Source organism: Podarcis liolepis (genome assembly GCF_965112155.1).
Source record: "Podarcis liolepis genome assembly, chromosome: 12".
NCBI classification, from domain to species: Eukaryota; Metazoa; Chordata; class Lepidosauria; order Squamata; family Lacertidae; genus Podarcis; species Podarcis liolepis.
Window position 1 is genome coordinate 33,539,136 of NC_139563.1, and position 21,550 is coordinate 33,560,685.

Below are 21,550 nucleotides of genomic sequence, written 5' to 3' on the forward strand. Positions count from 1 at the left end.
CAAACATAATCCACCAGGTATGCATTATGGTCTGTCAAGTGCTACACAACATCCCTTGACTTTTGCAACTCAGGTCAGGCAGATTAGTAATGCCCCTGGTGGGCTGCCATACATAGGTTTGATGGGTAAAAGTTGTGCAGGGTTGTGTTATATGACTGGATCCTTAAAAGCTACTTTGAAGATTCTACTTTGGACAGAAAAAATGGAATATAAATGTTAATAAATAAGATGGATCTGTATTCATTTGCAACTTTTAACAAACTTATTTTTTTAATTAAAAATTGCTGTATACCACCATTCATTATCAAATTCCAGGGCAGTTTGTATGATACATTAAAATTATAAATATTACAAACCACAGCAGAAAAAAGTGTAACGTTTCACTAGGTATTAACATTGTTTTGCTAAATAAATAGGTTTTTCATATGCACCCAAAAATACAACTACTGTAAGGCCTTTCACATGTCAGGCACCAACCTTACATCTAGCATGAACTGAAATAGGTCCAGATGTCATTTTGACTGCAAATGGTATGGGGAGATAATTTTTTTCTCACTTGAAACGAATATAGTTCTTTAAAAACCAAACAATACTGTAATTTCAGTAACCAGCTATGCTGCAGTGTACACATTATTTCTATTGAGCTGTCCCGTTCAATATAAAAAGTTGGTTGCTCCAGAACAGCCTTTCTCAACCTTGGGTCACCAGATGTTGGTAGACTACAACTCCCATCATCCCCAGTTGGCAGGACCAGTAGTCATGGATGAATTTACTACACAATCATAATAAAATGAAACAATTGAAATAACAATGTATTCATAGCTCAGGGAAATGAAAACCTCCTTGCTGATTGCAAAAATAATAATATTGCGCTGAGTGATTTTCTTTTGGAGGAAATTACACAAGCAGGATGCCACCACCAAGAAGGCCTCTTCCTTGGTTGCTACCCACCTTACTTTATTTGAGGAACGTTTGAAGGAGGTAACAGTGGAACTGGGAAAACTCCCGGTCTGAAAAGTTGTCATGTGATACTGTATGAAGAGATGCCCACCTGGATCAACACATTTTAGCAACATCAGGAAAACCACTTAAACATTAAGGATGATCCGGCATCTGCATGAATTGTTTCACACTGTGACAAGTTGTGACTTGTCCCTCGATGCCAATCTGTAAAGTGAATAATAATGACAGCAACAACAAGTTGCTTTGGAAAGCAAATCACCCCATGGGTAAGAATGAAAAGTCCTTGTTTGCGCCGTGAGTAGTTTTAGCTCATTTTTATTTTTAGCACAATTGCAATGCCATGTAAAGACTTTGGAAGTCTTTTAAAGTTTTACAGAGCACCTCTGGATCAACACTGATCTATAAGAAGACCTTTGGAGTGTTTAGCCTTGCAGAGTTGCAGGAATCGATCGAGTTCTTTTCTTTGATAAAGTTAATGAATCCCAGCTATAAGCCAGCACGGTGACTGGGGTGATAACTAGCAAAAGCTAACACAGGCCAAAGGTAAAGCTCCCCCCACCCCGAATTGTTTCTGCTATAAAAAGAATAAAACAATCAACTGGACCAAAAAGTTTGCCTTACTTCCTTATAGCAGGAGAAGATCCCCCATGGTTTCTTCTGTCATTTGTCAGAGACCATGTGTTTGAAGTGGGAAACAGTATACCTCTTCATTGGAGTCTGAAGTTTATACCTAAGGGATGCAATACACTGACCTTCTCAAAACATTTTAGCTGAAATGCAAATTTTGACATCTCATCCAGAAGTCAGTGGAGAGTCTTGCCCTTGCTTTTGAAAAATGAACGTGTGGAAACCTGAACTGGGCTTTCCCTTTTAAAGATAGTCTTTGCTGTTGCCAGATTTAATATACTTCTGTCTAGATGACAGCTTGTTTCCTCGTAGAGTCCTTTGATCACAATTTTTAGAACTCCATTCTGCCCAATAAACGGGATAGTATGTCTGGCAGCTCCAGTTAAACTAATTGTCATAGGTACCAAAAGACTGGCTCTACAACAGAACTCTTACTGTTTTGACTCCTGTTCCTGTCTCTGCAAATAACTTAAAAGATGCAATTTCTACTCGCACCATTGGCACTGGGTTATTGGCACACATCTAAAAACATTAGAACTGCAGGGAAAGCAAGATAGCGGATATTTTCACGAGCCCTGGAAAGCAATTAATAGAGAGTGTCTTCAGAACTGTATCCAAACTTACTGCATCATATTATGAACCCTGTGATCACGTTGTATCGCGTGATGAATACACACTCAGATTTGCAATTACTGTACGCTTTAATAAATATCCTAAATATTTTGAAAAGTGGTTTTCCTTAAGTGCTTGATGTGTTTCCCTGAAATCATTTTAGTAATCATTACAAAAAAAAAACAGACCTGTAAGGTAGAATGAGTTTATCATTCTCACTCTACAGAGAAAAATGTCTCAGCTTGAGGTGTATGGGCTTTCCTGAGGTGTTGCTCGGCTACAACCCCAACCACATCAATAAATTGTAAAAATAAAATAAAAAAGAATTGTCAATTAATGGCTACTCCAGTTTGTACTGGTCTTAGGATGAAAAAATTGCTAGAACTTAGAAACAGGTCACAACTAGGGAACCTTGAATATTTTATCCTTTCTTTGTTTGTTTGCTCTGGATGCTTACAAAAAGCATTAATTTTCAACTAGTAGAGATATTTTCTCTCAAAGGTTTGAAGTTGAATGGGAGTGGGAGGGTATGTTTTCATTGGATATGCAAGCCTCTGCTTACTGCCACAAGTGGTTAGGTGCGTGGACAGATTTGTGCATAATATTGGTTTTAGCTCAACTGACTAGTATAAATGATGCCCCTTAGGCATTTGTGTCGTGCTTTTTGGATTAGTTTGCAGACAGCACACAGGGCAGCTCATCTCTGCAGAGTCCTTTATGCTGCTGCTCCTGTTCGTAGGTACACTCAGGGCACTTTGTTCTTTGAATGTCTGTGCAGCGATTTCATTGAAAGGGTTTCAGGAAATTATGGATTTTATGAAAGCTTACACTTGGGGAAGAATACATGAAAAGACTTGCTGTAAGCAAAATATATAATATATTTATATGGCTTGTGTTCTGCAGCTAGGTTATTTACTTACCATGTTTTCCTGCGGAGTGAACCAGGTACAGCTGCCTTTTGAAGTCCTTTCTTCGTTAGACTAATTTCTCAAAATGCTTCCTCTGGTGCTGCTGCTGTTTACTTTGGCTTATACGTGTTCCTGACGGTTTAATTTCCTGCAAACAAAAGAAATGAAAAGGTCCAGGTTCCATTTGCTGGAAGCTGTTCCACTAAGTAACTTTCTCTGTTTGGATCAATTGCCAATACAGTGGTACCTCGGGTTACATACGTTTCAGGTTACAGACTCTGCTAACCCAGAAATAGTAACTCGGGTTAAGAACTTTGCTTCAGGATGAGAACAGAAATCGTGCTCTGGTGGCACGGCGGCAGCAGGAGGCCCCATTAGCTAAAGTGGTGCTTCAGGCTAAGAACAGTTTCAGGTTAAGAACAGACCTCCGGAATGAATTAAGTACTTAACCTGAGGTACCACTGTACTACTTTTGAGAACTGCACTTGGTACAGTTAGCCCAAACGTGGCTGAATGGTCATTATTAAAGTACAGTACTGTCTTTCTAGATCTGTTTGTTTTGTGCAGCACTTCATATATTTTAGATTATATATATAAATAAAACAGTACATCTTAATGAGTGCCTCCTTTGAATACCAGTTAAGGGTCCTATTTCCACCAAAATATGAGGGTAGATTACCTTTCATGTTGAGTGTTAGAATTCTGTGGGCTTCATGCAGCCAAAGTTAACAGGGTTCAAATCAGCCATGAAGGTCCCTGGGTGATCTTGGTCCAGTCAACATCTCTTAGCCTAACCTAACCTCACAGGGTTGTTGTGGGGATAAAGTGGGGAGGAGGAAAACCATGCACACCACCTTGAGCTACTTGGAAGATAAAGCTGGTGCATAAATGTAATAAAGAAATATTGTGCCATTAACAGTACTTTAGCCAAGCACGGAAATCATCCCTCTTGCTCTTTTTACACCTCTGTGCCGAGGCATCTAGCCTTCTCTTGCTACACTGCAGCCTTGTTCTGGCTACTCCAGGTCCCCCAAGCCCAATTCCTCTTCCCTGTCCAAACTTGACTTCCCACTTGCTAGGCCACAAACAATTCCATGCTGTTTCACCCCAGTGCTTTTGTGTGCCTCTGTTCAAATGCAACCCTAGCTCTGATAGATCTCTCCAGCGTTCTCCTTTGTGCTGGCTTTGAAGCGGCCAGATTCACAGTTCTTCACAGCTGCTAGGAGACAAATAAATGCATCCCTAGTTCCAAGCCTCACTCCTGTGAAAACAGGGTTGGTTTTCAGATTCCCCCTCGCCCCCATCTAAACCATGTGTGTCTCTCCCCTTGACATTCTGATCTGGAGTTGATCTGTGGCAACTGCTTGGGAAGGAAGTGCTCAGTTACAGTTGGGAAAGCTCAAAGGCTGTCTTAAAATTTCAACTTAGAATACTCTAACCGGATCCTCACCTGAATTTCAGCACACTGACTCACAGCCGTATGATCTTGGAAAAATGTCGCTGTCACGTTTGTGAAACAGGGACATTCACGCTCACTTGTTGTTTTTAAAAAAGTTACATCAGTGCACCTGTATACATACATTTCCTTTTCTACAGCTTTACAAAAAGCCTTGGAATTCGTTTAATATATTAATGGTAAAGTTGCTCCAAGGGTGCTCTTTCCATGAACTACCCCATATGTCACACGAGGGTTGCAACATCTGCCTTATCAGGTCTGCAGGAATGGTGCTATAATGCATCACAAAAGAGAAAGATATCCCCACTTTGAACTTGAAAGCATGCAGAAGGAGTACAGTGAGGGAATAAATATGCTTCCTAACTGGGCGGCAGTCTGGATCTCATTCTCTCTCAGATTCTCTTTAACCCACCTGATGCCGAGGAACTGGCATATGGAATGTTTTACAGATGGCCCAGCACCAGTGACTCATATAGCTGTAGATGATTATCTGTCACACAGATGTTTCAGCCTGTACTTTTCTGCTAGCCCCATTCAGCAGTCAGCCACTCCTGGTGGCTCAGCAACAGATGTTTCCAATGCCAGTATCTCTTGCCCATTCTGAATATAAGTGGCTGGTATCTTTGCACACTTGGTCGTCTTCACCCATTTTGATTGCAACCGGAGAGTGCTTGTGTGCTATAGAAAGAGGGGGTGTTGTCTCGATCCCCTGTTTTGCATCATTAGCTGCAGAAATATCTATTATCAGTAACTATGTCAATGAAGATAATGTATTTTGAGTGATAGTTGAACTGAAGAAAGTAATTAATATAATTGATGATGTGGACAGCATCCAACAGGCTTAATTGATCAATCTAGCCCACTGATTTAATCGCTGACCAATGGGTTCTCCATTTCAAGGTAGCCACAATTCGTTAATGTATAAATCAATTTACACCGATACTGGTAATACCCATAGTGCAGTTGGTGGTAAAAGGCTCTGATGCTGTTTTTTTATGGGTGGGGAGGATAGTTCAGCTACAGGAGGTTCTGGGGTGGTCTTCTCCAGTATCCCTACATCTCATCAGGTCCTCCTAGCATGACAGTTGGTGGTAGAGGACCACATAGGGAAGTGGATAGCTTACCTGGAGCTGCCTCTGAGGTGGTCTGTGCCTGCCTGTTGCTCTTTCCTGAAGTGGAGACAACTGAGGATGGTTAGACTGTGGTCTTTCTGCCCCACCACCTCTTTGGCATACAAATTTTGTAATGTACACAGTCTTCATAACACCATTCAGAGTTGTTGTTTTTGCAATCCTTCAGCTCACTGTGACTTCCACTAATAGTGCGTTGAAGTTCTCTGATATCTACATTTTGGGCCTCTGTAAAGAATCAGAGCTATTTCATCTTTTATTTCTATGTTTTCTGCCCCCACCCAATCCTCTTTCTTTGTTTCAGATACTTTCTAAATCTATTGAACAGTTAAAACAGCCCGGCAGCCTCGAAGAAGCCGAGGAAGAGCTTCATGGAGAACATTTGATGCAGGAAGAAAGAGCGCCCTCTCTTGGTAGCAGCATTAGGGATGACAGCAGTAGCATTTCTTCAGACGACAGACTGGGGCAGCCTTTAGGGGCTGTGAAGGTGAAAGAGGAACCACGGGACAGTGATGATGATATTCAAAGTCAGCAAATGGAATCTGGGGAGAAAGCTGCTTTTGTGCAACAGGTAATAGGCAAAGATTTAGCTCCAGGCTTCGTAATTAAAGTGATTATCTGAATACTCTTATAATAAGCATTTCTGAATCCTTGGTGAACAACATGTTTTTCTTCCCCCATCCACAGGGTTCAATTGAATTGCGTGTTTTTAGCAATCAGCAAATCTAACAACGCCAGATATGTTCACACCTTAAGCATAGTGAGAAGGTTCTTGTTAGATCGGGAAACTCTTATTGCCGTGTGAGCTTTTGGGTAATTCGTAGAATTGGTATTCACTCCAATGGATTCTACCACATTAGTTCTAGTGAAATGGAACTCATTGTTGTGTGAACTTTCTGATCAGGCTACTGCTGATCAGACCTCGGAATTTCTCTTCTCTTTTGGTTTTGCTCCATTTCTAAACTTCTTTGACATCTCAATGTATACTTTTGTCAATTTGTATATAATGTACCATACTGTAGTCCTAAACACTGTTAAAAAGAAGGGGATTTACCCCTTCCTTGGTACTACCAGCCCAAATACCAGTGATCTGAGCTTTGTATATAGAATGTAACCTGGAGAAAATGAGTTGGAAGGCAAATGAAGACCGGCATAGAACGCACTTTTAAAAACTAAATTGGTTTTCCCTATCTGTGCTACTTAATTTTATGCCCCATCTTTTTATCACTATCTTCATCTGTTTCCTTTGAGGATATCCCTCATGCGCAACATTATGCATGATATACCTGTATTTGTGTTGAGATGGTGGTGGCAAGGAACCAAATTATGACGGTGATTGCCAATTTATTTATTCAGCAAAAGCTAAGTATCACAATAGCACACAGCCTAGCACGGAGGTTTACATGCTTATACCAGGAGCAGGGGGACACATTTGTGTTTCCAGCACCCATCTTGGGGCCAACTTTTCCCAGTACCTTCCTCTCCTAGTTGGAAAATATGTCAGCTGTTCATCCCAGAGTGCCCAGTGAAAGCCATTGAGCCTTAGCGTACTTGGTTTACCCAGACCCCTGGCCAGCCACTCCGTGTGTCAAGTACAGGGGAATGTCTAGGTCTGATTCTCTTGGGAAACTTGTCAAAGGATACCTAAAAACAGAGCAGGTTGGCAAATACTTTTCAATAATACTGTAAGTATTATTTACTAAGGCACGCATGCAGTTATAGGTAGTTGCAGCTCCAGAAGGACCATAGTCTTTTCGAATGCTCTAAGATCAGAACAGCTCAGTATGTAGCAAAAGCTGCCGTTTACTTAAGCCATTGCTGTGTCAGGTTCCTGCTGTTCTCCTGCAGAAAAGTAATTGTGTGAAGGTGGACAGGAAATGCCTTATAGAAACAGGAAGTCCAAGTGATTCATGCACTGAGGAATGTAAGAGGGGGCAAAGGGAAGCAGAGGATAGGGTTTTATTCTCTGTTTTCTAAAGGGCACTCTATGAAATGATTTATTGTCAAAGAAAATAACAAAGCAAGTAGGGAAATTGTTAAGGAAGCTTTCCAGTGAAACATTTCCTTTATATTCCCTTTTGATATGTTTACTTTGTTGTAGAGGTTTACTTTTGTGAAGCTAAAGATGCATTAATACAAGGCCCCCTTTAATATGGATAATCCAAAACTGACCTGGAATCCTTGTCAGTCCCCCCCCCCCTTATTAAAATATTTATATTTCTAAGGTATTTTAAGGTGCAGTATCTTTTTCAAAAAGAGAGCGCTGTTTTGCCAAATGGAAAAATTGTTCTAATAAACGCACGTGGTGTTTACATTTTTACTTTCTAGAATCCCATATAAAATGCTACAAAGATACATTATCCTACTCGCAACCGCTGTATCACAAAGAGACTTGCTAACAAATCCTTCATGCTTGCTGCACCAGTAAAGATGATTTGTGCCACAGTTGACCATTTTCCTATTAATATATCATTTCAGTGTAGAAAGACATGTGTACACAAGAGACACGCTGTCTTGAGTGACAGGTGTATACATCAGGGGTCAGCAAGCCTTTTCATCAGGGGGCTGGTCCACTGTCCCTCAGACCTTGTTGGGGGGACGGACTATATTTTTTTAGTGGGGGGAATGAACGAATTCCTATGCCCCACAATTAACCCAGAGATGCATTTTAAATAAAAGGACACATTCTACTCATGTAAAAACACACTGATTTCCGGACCGTCAGTGGGCCAGATTTAGAAGGCGTTTGGGCTGGATCCATCCCCCGGGCCTTAGTTTGCCCACCCATGGTATACACCTATTCCACACCCTGTGCATTTTATGACAGCAGTAGCTCATTGCATCTTTCTGTCATGTATACACACAGAAAGACAGACATGTGAGTGCTTGTCACATGTGGTGGTGTACATTCCTCCCCCACACTTTCACAGAAGAAACTCTAAAGGGAAGAATGTGGTGCTGTGTGAAGCAATTCTGACTGTTTCAAGATATTGCTTCAACACAGCGGTAGGGTTGGGCGATATATTGCTATATAATCCCAAACGGGTTTGAAGTCCATATCACGATATCAGCTGCATTTGTGACCTAGCAATGATACTGCAAATCATGGTGTGTGTGTCTGTGTGCTAGGCAGAAATCACAATGTGGGGGAAACCATGAAGCCAGCCGATGCTTCTCTCTATTCCTGCTGTCCCTCTTAACTCTGCCAACTCAGCTCTTCCCTGTCTCCTGCAGGGTGCAGCAAATCACAAGAGCAGGCGCCGGCAAAAATCACCATGCCGGAAAAAACATGAAGCCCGCCAATGCTTCTACATAGCTCCATCCTTATTTCAGATATCATGATATATCAGTATATTGTGATGTTTAACTGGTGATCTATCACAATGTTGAAAATCAGATATTGCCCAGCCTTACACCGCAGTTGTCCAGACAGGTCATATTTTGGGAACTGGGTACACTTTCCCAACATTTGTATTCCCTGGAGTTCAGTTGAGTCAGTTGCTCAGCTGGTACTAATTTTAAAAAAGTACCTGTGATAATTAGTCTAGGAAGAAATGCCCCTATGTCATAATCCTGCTTATGTGCAACATAGCTCAAGCATAAATATAGAAATCCACTATTCAGACTAGCTCTTAAATGCACACAGCCCATTTTCTTGTGTGTGTGGTGGCAGTGCAGAATGTCATGCCAATGTTTAGGAGCAAAATGCTAATTTCAGTAGAGGGCCAGCGAAAAATGTTTCCATCAGCTTTATTAGAAGATGCATGAACACCGACTTCCAGATTTAAGGGCTTTAATGTAAACAGAGAGATCATCTTCCTTCTTGAAGAAAAGTAAGAAATCTGATATTTAGATCCATAAAGTAGACATTTGTGAAAATATATTTTCCCATCTTGTACATTCTTTTTCACAGTCTGATCTTAGCCCACTCAACAAAGGATAGAGCATCTTTTAAAATACATTTTATTTGGGCGGATATCTGGATATAAGCAAACTTTTGTACAATAATATTTCAAAAGTGTGTAACTGTAAAGATATTTTTATAAAGAATTCAGGAGAGTTTCCCCAGTATAGCCAGTGGACTTTCATGCCACTCATTTTTTTTTAAAAGAGAGAAGTTACCTGGAACCAGTGAAAAAGGAAAACTGGGTTTACGCAACCATCTTTCTAATTGCTAATTGTCACATTTTAAATCTATTGTATTTATTATAATTTACACCTTTGGTGATCTCTTGTTTTGTGTTGTAAATATATTCTGTTTGTATGTTCCCTATTTTGCCTTCTGATACAAGTCTATATATTCCTTTCTCAAATAAAGTTTTTTTTTCTCAAAAGATTCCCTTTCACATACTTGGCTTTGTGTAAACTTGATAATTCTAAGGCACTGCTTTCTCTTTGATATAGGCAAATATATTTGCTTATTATTGTGGAAGGAACAGATTTAGGAGCATGCTTTTTATTCCATTACACAAAGTCTGTTTTTGACCTGTTACTTGATCCCACTTCAGCCATTACACATCGTACAAAAATGGAAGTATCTGTGCATGTTCATTTTATCCTCATCACATTTGTCTTGAACATGTGGGTCAACCATTGCATCATCAAAAAACTGCAATAACACAAGTAAATACCAGTTTTCTGGTTATCCAGAATTTTGATAGCTAACAATTGTTACTCCAAAGTCCCCCCCCCAAAAAAAAATCTAAAGTGACTTATTTGCCTATGAAAAGATGTAGAAGTTTTAAGTGATGCTGATGATTAGCAGATTTGGGGTCTTTATATCTATATATAAAATAACAATGCTAAAACATCACAGGTAAGGACCTTTCCTTTGAAGATGGTTTCCTATAAGCTGGTGGGCTCAGTCTGGAACAAAGTGGTTACATTTAAGTTTCAGCAAAATCAATGGGACACGTGGCCCTGGAGGCATATATAGAGGGATATAAGGCCCCTGTATCTGAGCAGCATTCAGAACCCTTGTAAAAACTTTATATTCAGTCTGGTATGGGATGTGCTGCACATCATTATCTGTGGGCAAATGGGTTGCCTAGACATTGATCCCCACTCTTTGTGGTCTTCAGATATCTTTGCATGTGTGCAATAGGTACCACAACTGGTGGTGGACTGGATAGGAAGGAACCAGAGAGCACTTCACCTTCAGTTCAAGCAAGAGTAAAATCTGAGCCAAGGGAGCTCAGGGAAGAGATTGCACTACCTTTGGAAGCCAGCCATGCCTCCTTGGGGTGATCACCCCATTGAGGACAAGGTGGCTTTTAAAGGTGCTTCATGGAACTAGAATACTTACACGACATTGTTATGGTCTGCATATTGTGGAAATGCATTGCTGGCATACAACTTTTAAGAAAGAGAGATCTAAAAACAGGCAAAATGTGCATAACTGGCCGACTGGACTCTGCATCTGGATATGCAAACCATCTTCTGTGGGTTCCAGCTGTTTTATAAATGGCGCTCATTTTTGCAGATGCCGCTACAAATGCTGCCATGATTCTTGGATCTTCAAGATGTTCCCTGCCAGTAACTAATGTAGGCGGAGCAATGCAATTTCATTCATTGGCAACACAGTCCTGCAATCCAATCATTCCCACCAAAGTCCTCACTGAAATAAATTCAGTCTCTTTTCAACGCAACTATGCTGTTCTTGCCATCTTCATTTCCATCCTTGAGTAAAGGATGGAGTTGCATTGAATTAATGGCAAAGTCTCAACTGATTTCAGTGTAACTAAATTTCACTCAACATCTTCCATTTCCATCATTGTCTGAAATCTTAGCTGCAGTGAATGAAAGGGCAAATCTTTGTTGACCAATTTCTCTGCAACTAGATGTCACACGCCATGTTCAAAATTTGTAATTCCAAGCTCTCTTTTCCCTGTTTTATCTTCACTGGTATCCTGAGGTACTTTTAGATAGATGCAGGAGATTCCATTCTCCACTCAGGAACTGACTAAGATATATTTTTCTCTCTCCTATGTATTAGATTTAAAATTTTAATACTCCAAATTAACATTTGAAATTATTTGTCCCTGCAATTTTATTGAGATACTTAGGGACCCTACCAACAGTGATGACTAATTCTCTATCAGACTGTATTAAGGTCCTGTATAGTATGGATTGGGACGCGGGTGGCACTGTGGTCTAAACCACTGAGCCTTGGGCTTGCCGATCAAAAGGTTGGCAGCTTGAATCCCGGCAGCGGGGTGAGCTCCCATTGCTCGGTCCCAGCTCCTGCCAACCTAGCAGTTTGAAAGCACGCCAAAAAGTGCAAGTAGATTAATAGATACCACTCTGGTGGGAAGGTAAACGGCATTTCCGTGCGCTGCTCTGGTTTCACCAGAAGTGGCTTAGTCATGCTGGCCACTTGACCCAGAAAAACTGTCTGCGGACAAACGCCGGCTCCTTCGGCCTGTAAAGCGAGATGAGCGCCACAATCCCAGAGTCGTTCGCGACTGGACTTAGCTGTCAGGGGTCCCTTTAACTTTATAGTATGGATTAAATTTTTACTCCACTAATAAAGGTCTTTACTGTACGTTCACTTCCATGAACAAGTGTTTTCTGGAGTCACCCCTGCCTACTAGCACACTTGTTGCTTAGCTTTTTTATTTTTAAAAAAATTAAATGGTCACTTTAATAGCCAAGTTTTGCATGGGGCCAAGATCCAAAGAAGTGATGTGCATGCAAGGTTAGATGTGAGGAGAGAGAATGACACGAGTAGGTAGCCAGAGTGTCATCTCTTGCTTTGTCTGTTCTCATCTACTGTTTTACTGTTGCTAAAGAGAGGTCTGTGTTTAGATTCAAAAGTAGTTTGCTCATCTAGTTTGTGGGAACAGCTGCATGGAAAGAATGAAGTCTCAGCTGTGCTTGAGTGTCCTGAACCCCTGGCCTACCTGGCAGCAAGTCAGTATGTCAAGTCCAAAGTTCAAAGACCAGGGGTCAATCCACACAAGCAAAGTCCGAAGATCAGGAAACAAAGTCCAAGGTCAATCCAATTAAATCAAGTCCAACAGTCAGGATACAGTCCAGAGTCATACCCCAAGCACAGTCCCATAGAGGCCCAGAAGCATCCAAGCCATGGGCAGTTGAGCAGACACAGCACCTCAGCTCTGCTTCCCTTTTGTATTTTGCCTGCTGATTGCAGCATCTGGGCTTGATGAGGCAAGTGACCCTCACCTGTTCCAAGCCTCCACCAGCTGAGGAATCACACACCTCCTTCCGGAGCTAGCGAGCCCCACCTGGCCAGCTAGGAAGCTGGGTTGTGGGACCTTGCTTGCCTCAACCTCCTAGAGCGTCCCTCCTGCTGCTCCCTATAGTTCAAAGCCCACTGCGATCATGGAGACAAGGGCCCCTCTGGCTCTGGTGATGGTTCCTGCTGCTCTGGTTCCTGATTCCCACCCTCCGTCACCCTGTGAGTACTTCCCCATCTCCTGCTTGCCCCGGTGTGTCCCAGTCACAGCTACACCGCTTGCCGGGATCCTCTTTCTCCTTCCCATTGTCCTGCCAGTTTATGACAATGAGCTTCTCCCTCATGGGTCCATAACAGTTATTCAGATCCCAGCCTCCAGTACCTAGAGGAAGGTACTTTAGATTTTTGCAGTACAGTATGTAATCATTAAAAAAAGCCAACTTCAAGCTCAAGCCCAAGACTTGCCTCTCTCACTGTTTTCTTTTAAGATGTTTCCAAGAAGTATAATCCTGTAAAACACTGGGCTTACTTCAATGGGTCTACTTCCATGTGAACAGCTATAATATTGTTCTTTAAGTATTCCTGATTTTGAGGTGGCCTATAGCTGGATGATTTTGTCCTAACCTGGCTTCACAATGGGAGAGTCCTGTTGATGGACACAGGGCTGCATCATTGAACATCAGTGCTGTTACCCAGAACAGGCCCTACCATTAATCAAGTGGGGTGGCTGACTCGGACAACCGATGCTGGAGAGTGGGGAGTGGCACTGAGATTTTAAGGGGTGGTATAGCTGTGTGGCCTGTCCACTGTTAGCCTTAAAGCTAGCTTGCACACTTCAGATATGGTGGCGCATGCTGTTCCATTGCCAAATTTGAAGATTCAACACCTGGTTTGATTGGCTTTGGTATGTGGAGTTGGACTTGTGGACTTTGTTCTTTGCCTCAGGCAGCACCATATCTTGGTCTCACAGTGACTACTACTTCTGGATTTCAGGGTGTTCATTACAAGTTTTGTGTTCCGTTGGTATGGTGCATTTAAAAAGAAACGACATATATTTGGCGCATTTGTGCAAGTTGCGTGCATTTCTTATTAAATGAAGTGAAATAAGTACTTAGTTTAGTGCTTTGCCAAAAGGTTATTGGGCAAACAACAGTCTTAGTGTGCCAAGCAGGGTTTTCTCTCCAAAATACATTCTTCTTTATGTTGAAACACATTTTATAATGATGGCTGAGGTTTATCATATATGAGAAATTTTCTAGACATCTCTTTTTTCAAAATAGTAGTGATTAATCTGTTCTACCACCATGACAATCATTGATGAGGTGCTTCTTCCAAATAGGCTCGTAATCTTGGCGGATGGATCCTCTAAGCTTTACCGGTGATCTAATCTGGCACCCGCGTCTGCTGAGCAGCTGAGCTAGGGGTTCTTTACCAGCACACATTTGAGCTAGTTGTGATCATCCTCTGCCAAACAAAGCCAATGGTGACAGATTAGTTCAGCCTGCCAATGGCAATTCCACTGGAAACATCAGAAAGTGCTGATAAATCTACTACGTAGCTAAGAGCCAATATACACATCAAGAAGAAGGCATATTGTACAGCCTTCCTGGGACTCGGCTCCTTAACAATGCAAATGGGCCATCAAATGATGGAATATCTTCCTAGTCGGGAATAGGAAACCTGTAGCCCTCCAGATGTTGGACCCGGCCCACATCATCCCTAGCCACTGGCCAGGTTGGCTGAGAACTGGAGTCCAGCAACATCTGAAGGACCACCAGCTCCCATCTCTGTCCCAGCTTTCTTTAAAAATGTCTGTGTGTAGAAACAACCATCAAGTTAGGAAGAAGGCAAAGTATCTACCTGACACGCTTACTTCCTATAGGCAAGAGGCATCATCCAACCACCTGTAATTGAAGGAGCGTAGCAGCTTTGGGGAGGTTGCACCATGTACTTTCCACCACCACCACCCGCCCCCGAATGTGCAGGTCACCTAAAATGCAGTGGAACTACCTTGAACCTGCATTGAGTTTTGCATTTCAGTGCCAGGCTGGAAGTTGGGGGAAGACGCCCTCATAGAAAGAATAATAGAATCATAGACTTGTAGGGTTGGAAAGGGCCATGAGGGTCCTCTAACCCAACCCTCTGCATTGCAGGAATCTTTTACCCAACTGTTGGAAGGTTGTAGAGACCGATGGAGGAGAGACATGTTTTGTTGCAGCTGGGGCACCCAGTTGTGCTGCTTCAGATGCACCGTGGCATTTCTTCTCTCTGTGCTCCTCCCACTTGTTGGGGGAGCAATAACAGGAGAGGATGATGGCCTTGATGCCCTGCTCAAGGCCTTTTCAGAGGTATCTAGCTGGTTGGGCTATATGGATCTTTTGCCTAATCCAGCAGGACTCTTTGTATTTCTCAAAGGAGAAAGTTGTGTGAATCTCTTTTAACAATGTGTGCATCTGCACAGTTTTGACAGGGGCAGGCTACACCAATTCAGAAGGGTTCTTGAAAACACGAAACTTGAGCATTACCGATTCCCTAAACTGTTGGATCTTGCCAATTTGACCTTGCAGCCTTCCAAATACACAGATATCCACGCAGGCCATTTGGGCACAATGGCAGGGAGTTGATGAAGGCTCTTTATTATTCTTAACTTTAACTTTTCTTTTTGTGAGCATCTTACATTTCTCAAACGATTACGCTTTTCCCAGCACTGGCCTAGCATAAAAGATTTACTGTTACAGTTTGTGTGTGGCCAGGCAGTGGCATATGGAAAACATGTTTCCTGCTATTTAATTTAATTACTCCAATCACGTGCCAGCCCCGGGCATGTCATGCTGGACCTGTGAGGCTCATTGTCTGTCAAAGAGATGGACAATATCTTGGCTTTGTTTAGTTGCTCTGCAGGCTGCAGATAAAAAAAAACCTGAAATGCCGACTGTTTGTTTAACCAAACTTTGCATTTTTTTACCATTTGGCTTTGATTTCTTTTTTTGCTTTGCAAAAAAGAGAGAGAGGGAGAGAGAGAATGACATTTTGGCCCTGTTGAGCTGAAAGAGAAACATTAAGGATCGGAAGATGAACTGTCACATTCTGAGGTTTCCTATATGAAAAAGTTTTCTGGTTTAGAAATGAGCTTTGTTAGCAGAAATTAAAGAGACATGAATCACAGTTTATTTTAGACTCTGCTGCTAGCGTGGCACAATGTGGGGAGGGGTGGGGTGGGGAGGAAGGCCCCGGCTGTGTTTATTTCATTATAATGAATTTAATTTTGATTTAGCTTTTGGTGGTCTGGCAGTACCACTTTGTTTTTAATTTGCCTTCATTTTTAATGCATCAAGCACCAAACGACTGCTTCCTTTTGAACTAATTCGCAGAGGTGTAGGAAGTGGTCTCTCTTGCTTACACGGGCAGACAGCTGCTCATGGATTCAGGTAGAGGTTTCGTTGAACGCGTGACTTTCCACCAAGGATGAGAACCTGAGACCTTCTGCACAAAGCAGATGCCCTGCCACTGAGCTATAGCCCTTCATGGTCTACACACCGTTTTTGTGTGTGAAGATTTTTAAAATTTCATTCCATAAGGTATATAAAACAGAGATAACAACAGATGGAAAACAAATAATAATAATAATAATAAATTTTATTTATATCCCGCCCTCCCCAGCCGAAGCCGGGCTCAGGGCGGCTAACAGCAATAAAACAGTACAAAAGTACAACATAAACAACATTCTAAAATCATTCATTATAAAAATTAATTAATTCAAGCCACTAGCAACCATTGGGCCAGAGCTCTGCGAAGATTGCCGAGGGAGGGAGTCAGGCTGTGCCCTGGCCAAAGGCCTGGTATAAAATGGGCATATAGGAGTAAGTGCAGGTATATATGGGTTAAATAAATAACAAAGTCCAAGTGTTGGAAGCATAGCTGTCAACGTTTCCCTTTTTTAAAGGGAAAATCCCTTATTCCGAATAGGATTCCTCGCAAGAAAAGGGAAAAGTTGACAGCTATGGTTGGAAGGTCTTCCGTTGGTAGGTCGGGATCTGCTGCTGGGTGGGCTGATCTGAGGTGAGCTGCAACATCAGCACAGCCACCCATACAAATATATGGTTATTATTATTTTTATTATTTTTATTATTTACACATACATATATACCCTGCCCACCTGGCTGGGTTTCCCCAGCCACCCTGGGTGACTCCCAATAAAATACTAAAAACACAATAAAGCATCAACCATTAAAAACTTCCCCATACAGAGCTGCCTTCAGATGTCTTTTAAAAGTTGTATAGTTCTTTATCTCCTTGTCATCTGACAGGAGGGCATTCCACAGGGTGGGTGCCACTACCAAGAAGGCCCTCTGCCTGGTTCCCTGTAACTTGGCTTCTCGCAGTGAAGGAACTGCCAGAAGACCCTCAGAAGTGGACCTCAGTGTCTGGGCAGAATGATGGGGGTGGAGACGCTCCTTCAGGTATACAGGGCCAAGGCCGTTTAAATAAAATAAATGGATCCCCAGGTGCAACCTTGTCAGTTAAAGGTGGGTCTGATTCTGAAAAGGTTGGAGATCACCGGGTCTGACTGTAGCTCTGCAGAGTTTCAGACAGGATCCATTTCTCAGCTCAACCTGGAGATGCCAGGGACTGAATCGGGGGCCATTTGCTGTGCATTCTACTCTTCAGAAGACGGTCTTCTATTTGGAGGGCTGCCTGGTCCATGTCTGGTTTAAAGACAAAGAAGGGAGAGCAAGCAGGGCCCTTGAAGTTGTCTACCACGGGTCACCTGCTCACAGTATTTTCTCTTCCCCCCCCCCCCATGGTGAGATGCATTGCATTTATGTGCAAATCACAACAGTTATTTCTGTTTTCTGTGGTTTATTATTTCTGTAAATCAGCATGGGTGGATCTAAACACAGGAATACAACCATGTTCAGTTTTATTGTGCAAATCGGTGCCCACTTTTTGGGTGGTGCTTAAATGGCTGCCCTATGTGTTTGCCCCTCCACTAGCAAAATGGGGGGGGGGTGAGGGGCGGAGAGAGACACCAGAGTTATTCAGAAATATGGGGTGGCTTGTCTGCATATCTGTGCAGGAATAGCCTGGCCATTAGAAAAATCTTACCAGCTGTCAATGTAGAGATCACACCTGTAGCCTTCAAAGCTCCGAATCTTGTGGGGCAGGAATGCAGGTATGACTACACTAGAGTCAAGCCACCACTCTTTGTGACTTGCTCACAAAAAGCTTTTACTACCTTACCTGCCCACACATATCTGTCCTCCATTTGTGGTACATAGATGGCAGAAGGAAACTCTCCTTCAGTTTATCAAGTTTTGCCTGGTTGCCTAGATATTATTTTGAATTGCCACAGGTGATCAGGCATATAGCTATTTGCAGGCTGGTCTTCAGGGTCCTGATTGTCAAGGCTGGAGGTCCACACCAATGGTAAGATTATCAAAGAAAGCTGTACAGGATCCAGTGCGGTCCTGGAGCACCTCCACAAATGGAGCAGCTCTACAAATTCAGGTGGAATTTGGCTGTAGTTAGGAGATGTGTGTGTAAACGAAGAGCAGTTTTTTCTGTGGGATCTCCATCTTAATATTTACCCAGCTGGTTGATGAAGTGCCTGAAAGACAAATTGACCACTGATTATTCTTCTGTTGGGAAGCCAGCTTGTAATACCACAGATAACTGCTACCACTCAAAAGGGGGAAATGGCATTTATCTCAATAAACACAGTCGTGAGGCCAGTAATGATTTAAACATAGTTTGAGAACAAATTTCTGTGTACAGCAAATTGAGCCAAAACCAAAAAATGTATAGAACGCATTCAGCCCCAATTTATTAAAGGCACTCTGTATGTTTATGTATATAAGCAAATGCAATCTCCCATCAGGAAGAAGGAGCTCAGTGGGAACAGGAACCAACTCTAAACCAATTACTCCAAATAACCTATCGCATGGCCAATTCCCCGGGTGATTCCCATGTACCAGGCCGCAGCAAAAGTGCTAAAATTAATGATTCTAGAATAAACTCTTTGAGCCCAGACCAGGTAAAGTTAGTTGTGATTCAGCCTCACCAAAACCAATGGAACGAGTTAGCAGTGGCTGACTGAAGCCCCATTGCTTTCAGTGCAAATTTGTCAAGCTGAACTTTCAGGAAAATTCACGTTGTTGACTTCAGGGAGACGTTGAAAGGTGGCAAAACTGGGTTACGTTGAAATCGATGGCTCTTACACCCACGTTTAACTCCCGTTGATTTTAATAGGGCTTCAGCATGTGTGTCTCGGGATTACACCCTCATTTTCTTCCGCAGATTCAGTTAGATATGAATGGGAAATAAACAATAATTCAGTTACTTATGAGCACAGCCCAAGAGGGGCCATATCAGTGGGAGGTGTTATGGATGCAGAAGCTCTCAGGTTCAATCTCCAGAATCTGTAGGTTACAGCTGGAGAAAAACTCCTGTTTAAAGGAGATATGCTGCCAGTCAGTGTACACAGTACTGAGCTTCGATGGCTCAATGGTTTCACTCATTATAAGGCTGTGTTCTTTTGATCCAGTTTCTAAACCAGCAGGACTCACCATGCTGCTTAGATGGAAACAGCACTGCTTGCCAGCAGAGGTGTGTGATACCCGGTCATGACCTGGATAGGATGTCCCAATTTTCATCAGAGAAATGTTGGAGGGTATGGATAATTGGGGTGGATAATGGGGTGCAGGTTTACTAAAAAGGAGGTCTTGTGGACTCTGTTAACCATCTACTGAGGTCCAGCTCCAAGGGCCTTCTGGAGATTCCCTCACTGCGAGAAGTGAGGTTACAGGGAACCAGGCAGAGGGCCTTCTTGGTAGTGGCTCCAGCCCTGTAGAACACCCTCCCATCAGATGTCTAGGAAATAAACAACTATCTGACTTTTAGAAGACATCTTAAGGCAACCCTGTTTAGGGAAGTTTTTAATGTTTGGTGTTTTATCATGTTTTTAATATTCTGTTGGGAGCTACCCAGGGTGGCTGGGGAAACCCAGCCAGATGGGTAGGGTATAAATTATTATTATTATTATTATTATTATTATTATTATTATTATTATTTCCAACTCTCCAATTCCCATCAGCCCCAGCCAGCATGGCTAATAGCTCCTCACTACTTTAGTCCACAAAGTGAAAATGGAACTGGAAAGAATATAGGAAAATGACATAAAGACAGAGGTGAAGAAGCCTGGGGGGCTGACTACAGCCCTCCTAGCAGCACTGCCAGGTCCTTGAGGGAATTTCCATCACTGGCCTTGCTCCCCCTCCCCTCCCCACCACAGTGCTTCTGACTGGCTGGAATGTGCCCTTGAACTCCTACAACGCCTCTGACGGAGAATAGAGAGGCGTGAGCTTGTGTAGAAACTAGCCTGTAGCACGAAGAGGGATTTAACAACCAGTCCCTCTTCCCAAGGAACTCTGGGAAGTGCAGTTCTTTAAGGGGAACAGGCAGCTCCTAAGAACTCTCAATGGCCTTAGTTCCCAGAATTCTTTGGGGGTGGGGTGGAGCCATGACTGTTGAAAGCAGTATCACAGTACTTGAAGGCTATGTTGCGAATGTGGCTCTAATGAAATTTGCCCCACATCCTGTTTAGATGTGATCACAGCTATCAGCTGTAGCAGAATAAATGGAGGCAGTAAGAGGGCACAGGTGATCAGCATAACACAGGCAAATGGACTACAGGAAGGAAGCCATTGCTGGTTTTGGGTCCAAGAAAACAATAACCTTCCCTCACTCACCCCTGTTCCCAGTAGCCGCTTTTTGTACTCTTTTAGTTGTAGAAGATACCTAACAAACTGGTGACTCTGCGAGGAGTTTCTAGAAATCTTTTTCTGCAGCTAACACAGAGGGTCTCTGCACGTTGCTCTCTTGCCGTTCCAGCTTCCAACGTTTTTTAAATGATCTGTGATTGAACCTTCCTTTGAAGATAATTTATGGAGGGAGCAGCTCCCTACCTTCTTTGTGGTTCACCACAACTTCTAGAAAGGTTAGTGGGAGTGCACTAAAATAATAGGACAGGCTTGGGCTCAGCCTAGCCTTGGCTCCTGCGAAACTGCTGCACACGTGTTTCTGTGGTCTGTCTGCGTAATAGGTACAAATGCAAACACAGCTATCCCAAGGATGTGTGTGTCTGGGCGAAGAGACAGACAAGGTTGTGCATTTACCTTGCAAATACAGATTTTAGCAGTGTTAAGTTGAGGTTTGGATGTCAAACTTCCTTAGAGCTAAAAACCAAAACCCCATAACCTTGTGGAATGTAAGCAGAAAAGTAGTCCTGTTATCTTAGGTGCCACCTAGTAGCATTGTTAGAGTTCAGTGGCAATGCTGTCAAAATATTTTGGAAATGGCAAATGGTTTTTTCATCAATCCAGGTGGTTTTTCTTTTCTTTTCGTGAGGGGGTGAGGAACACTCATTTGTCACCAGTAGTTCAAAGGCCACGTTAAATTCCATGTTCAATGGAAACAAATATCTGACCACAACCCTCCAGGAAATATTATTCAAGGGGGACTATTATTTAACGGGATTTATAGATTGCTTAATCACCCACAACCTCCAAGGGGTTTTCATAGAATGTAAAATGTTCATTAAATCCCCCCAACCCCCGATAAAATCAAAGGCTGAAAGCAAGCTAACCTAAAATTAAGC

The 21,550-nt window shown here is 42.5% G+C and overlaps 1 protein-coding gene across 5 annotated transcripts in view; it reads left to right on the forward strand.

Moving 5' to 3' along the window:
* Positions 1-21,550, forward strand: part of HDAC9 (histone deacetylase 9) — a 428,850-nt gene that overhangs the window by 235,700 nt on the left and 171,600 nt on the right. For 4 of the 5 annotated variants that reach the window (XM_083467863.1, XM_083467859.1, XM_083467860.1 and 1 more), the window contains one exon: positions 6,001-6,267. In XM_083467863.1, coding sequence (XP_083323989.1) covers positions 6,001-6,267 — 267 coding nt within the window. Of the gene's footprint in view, positions 1-6,000; positions 10,031-21,550 lie in introns of those variants that run through there. The other variant, XM_083467862.1, reaches the window with a different exon arrangement.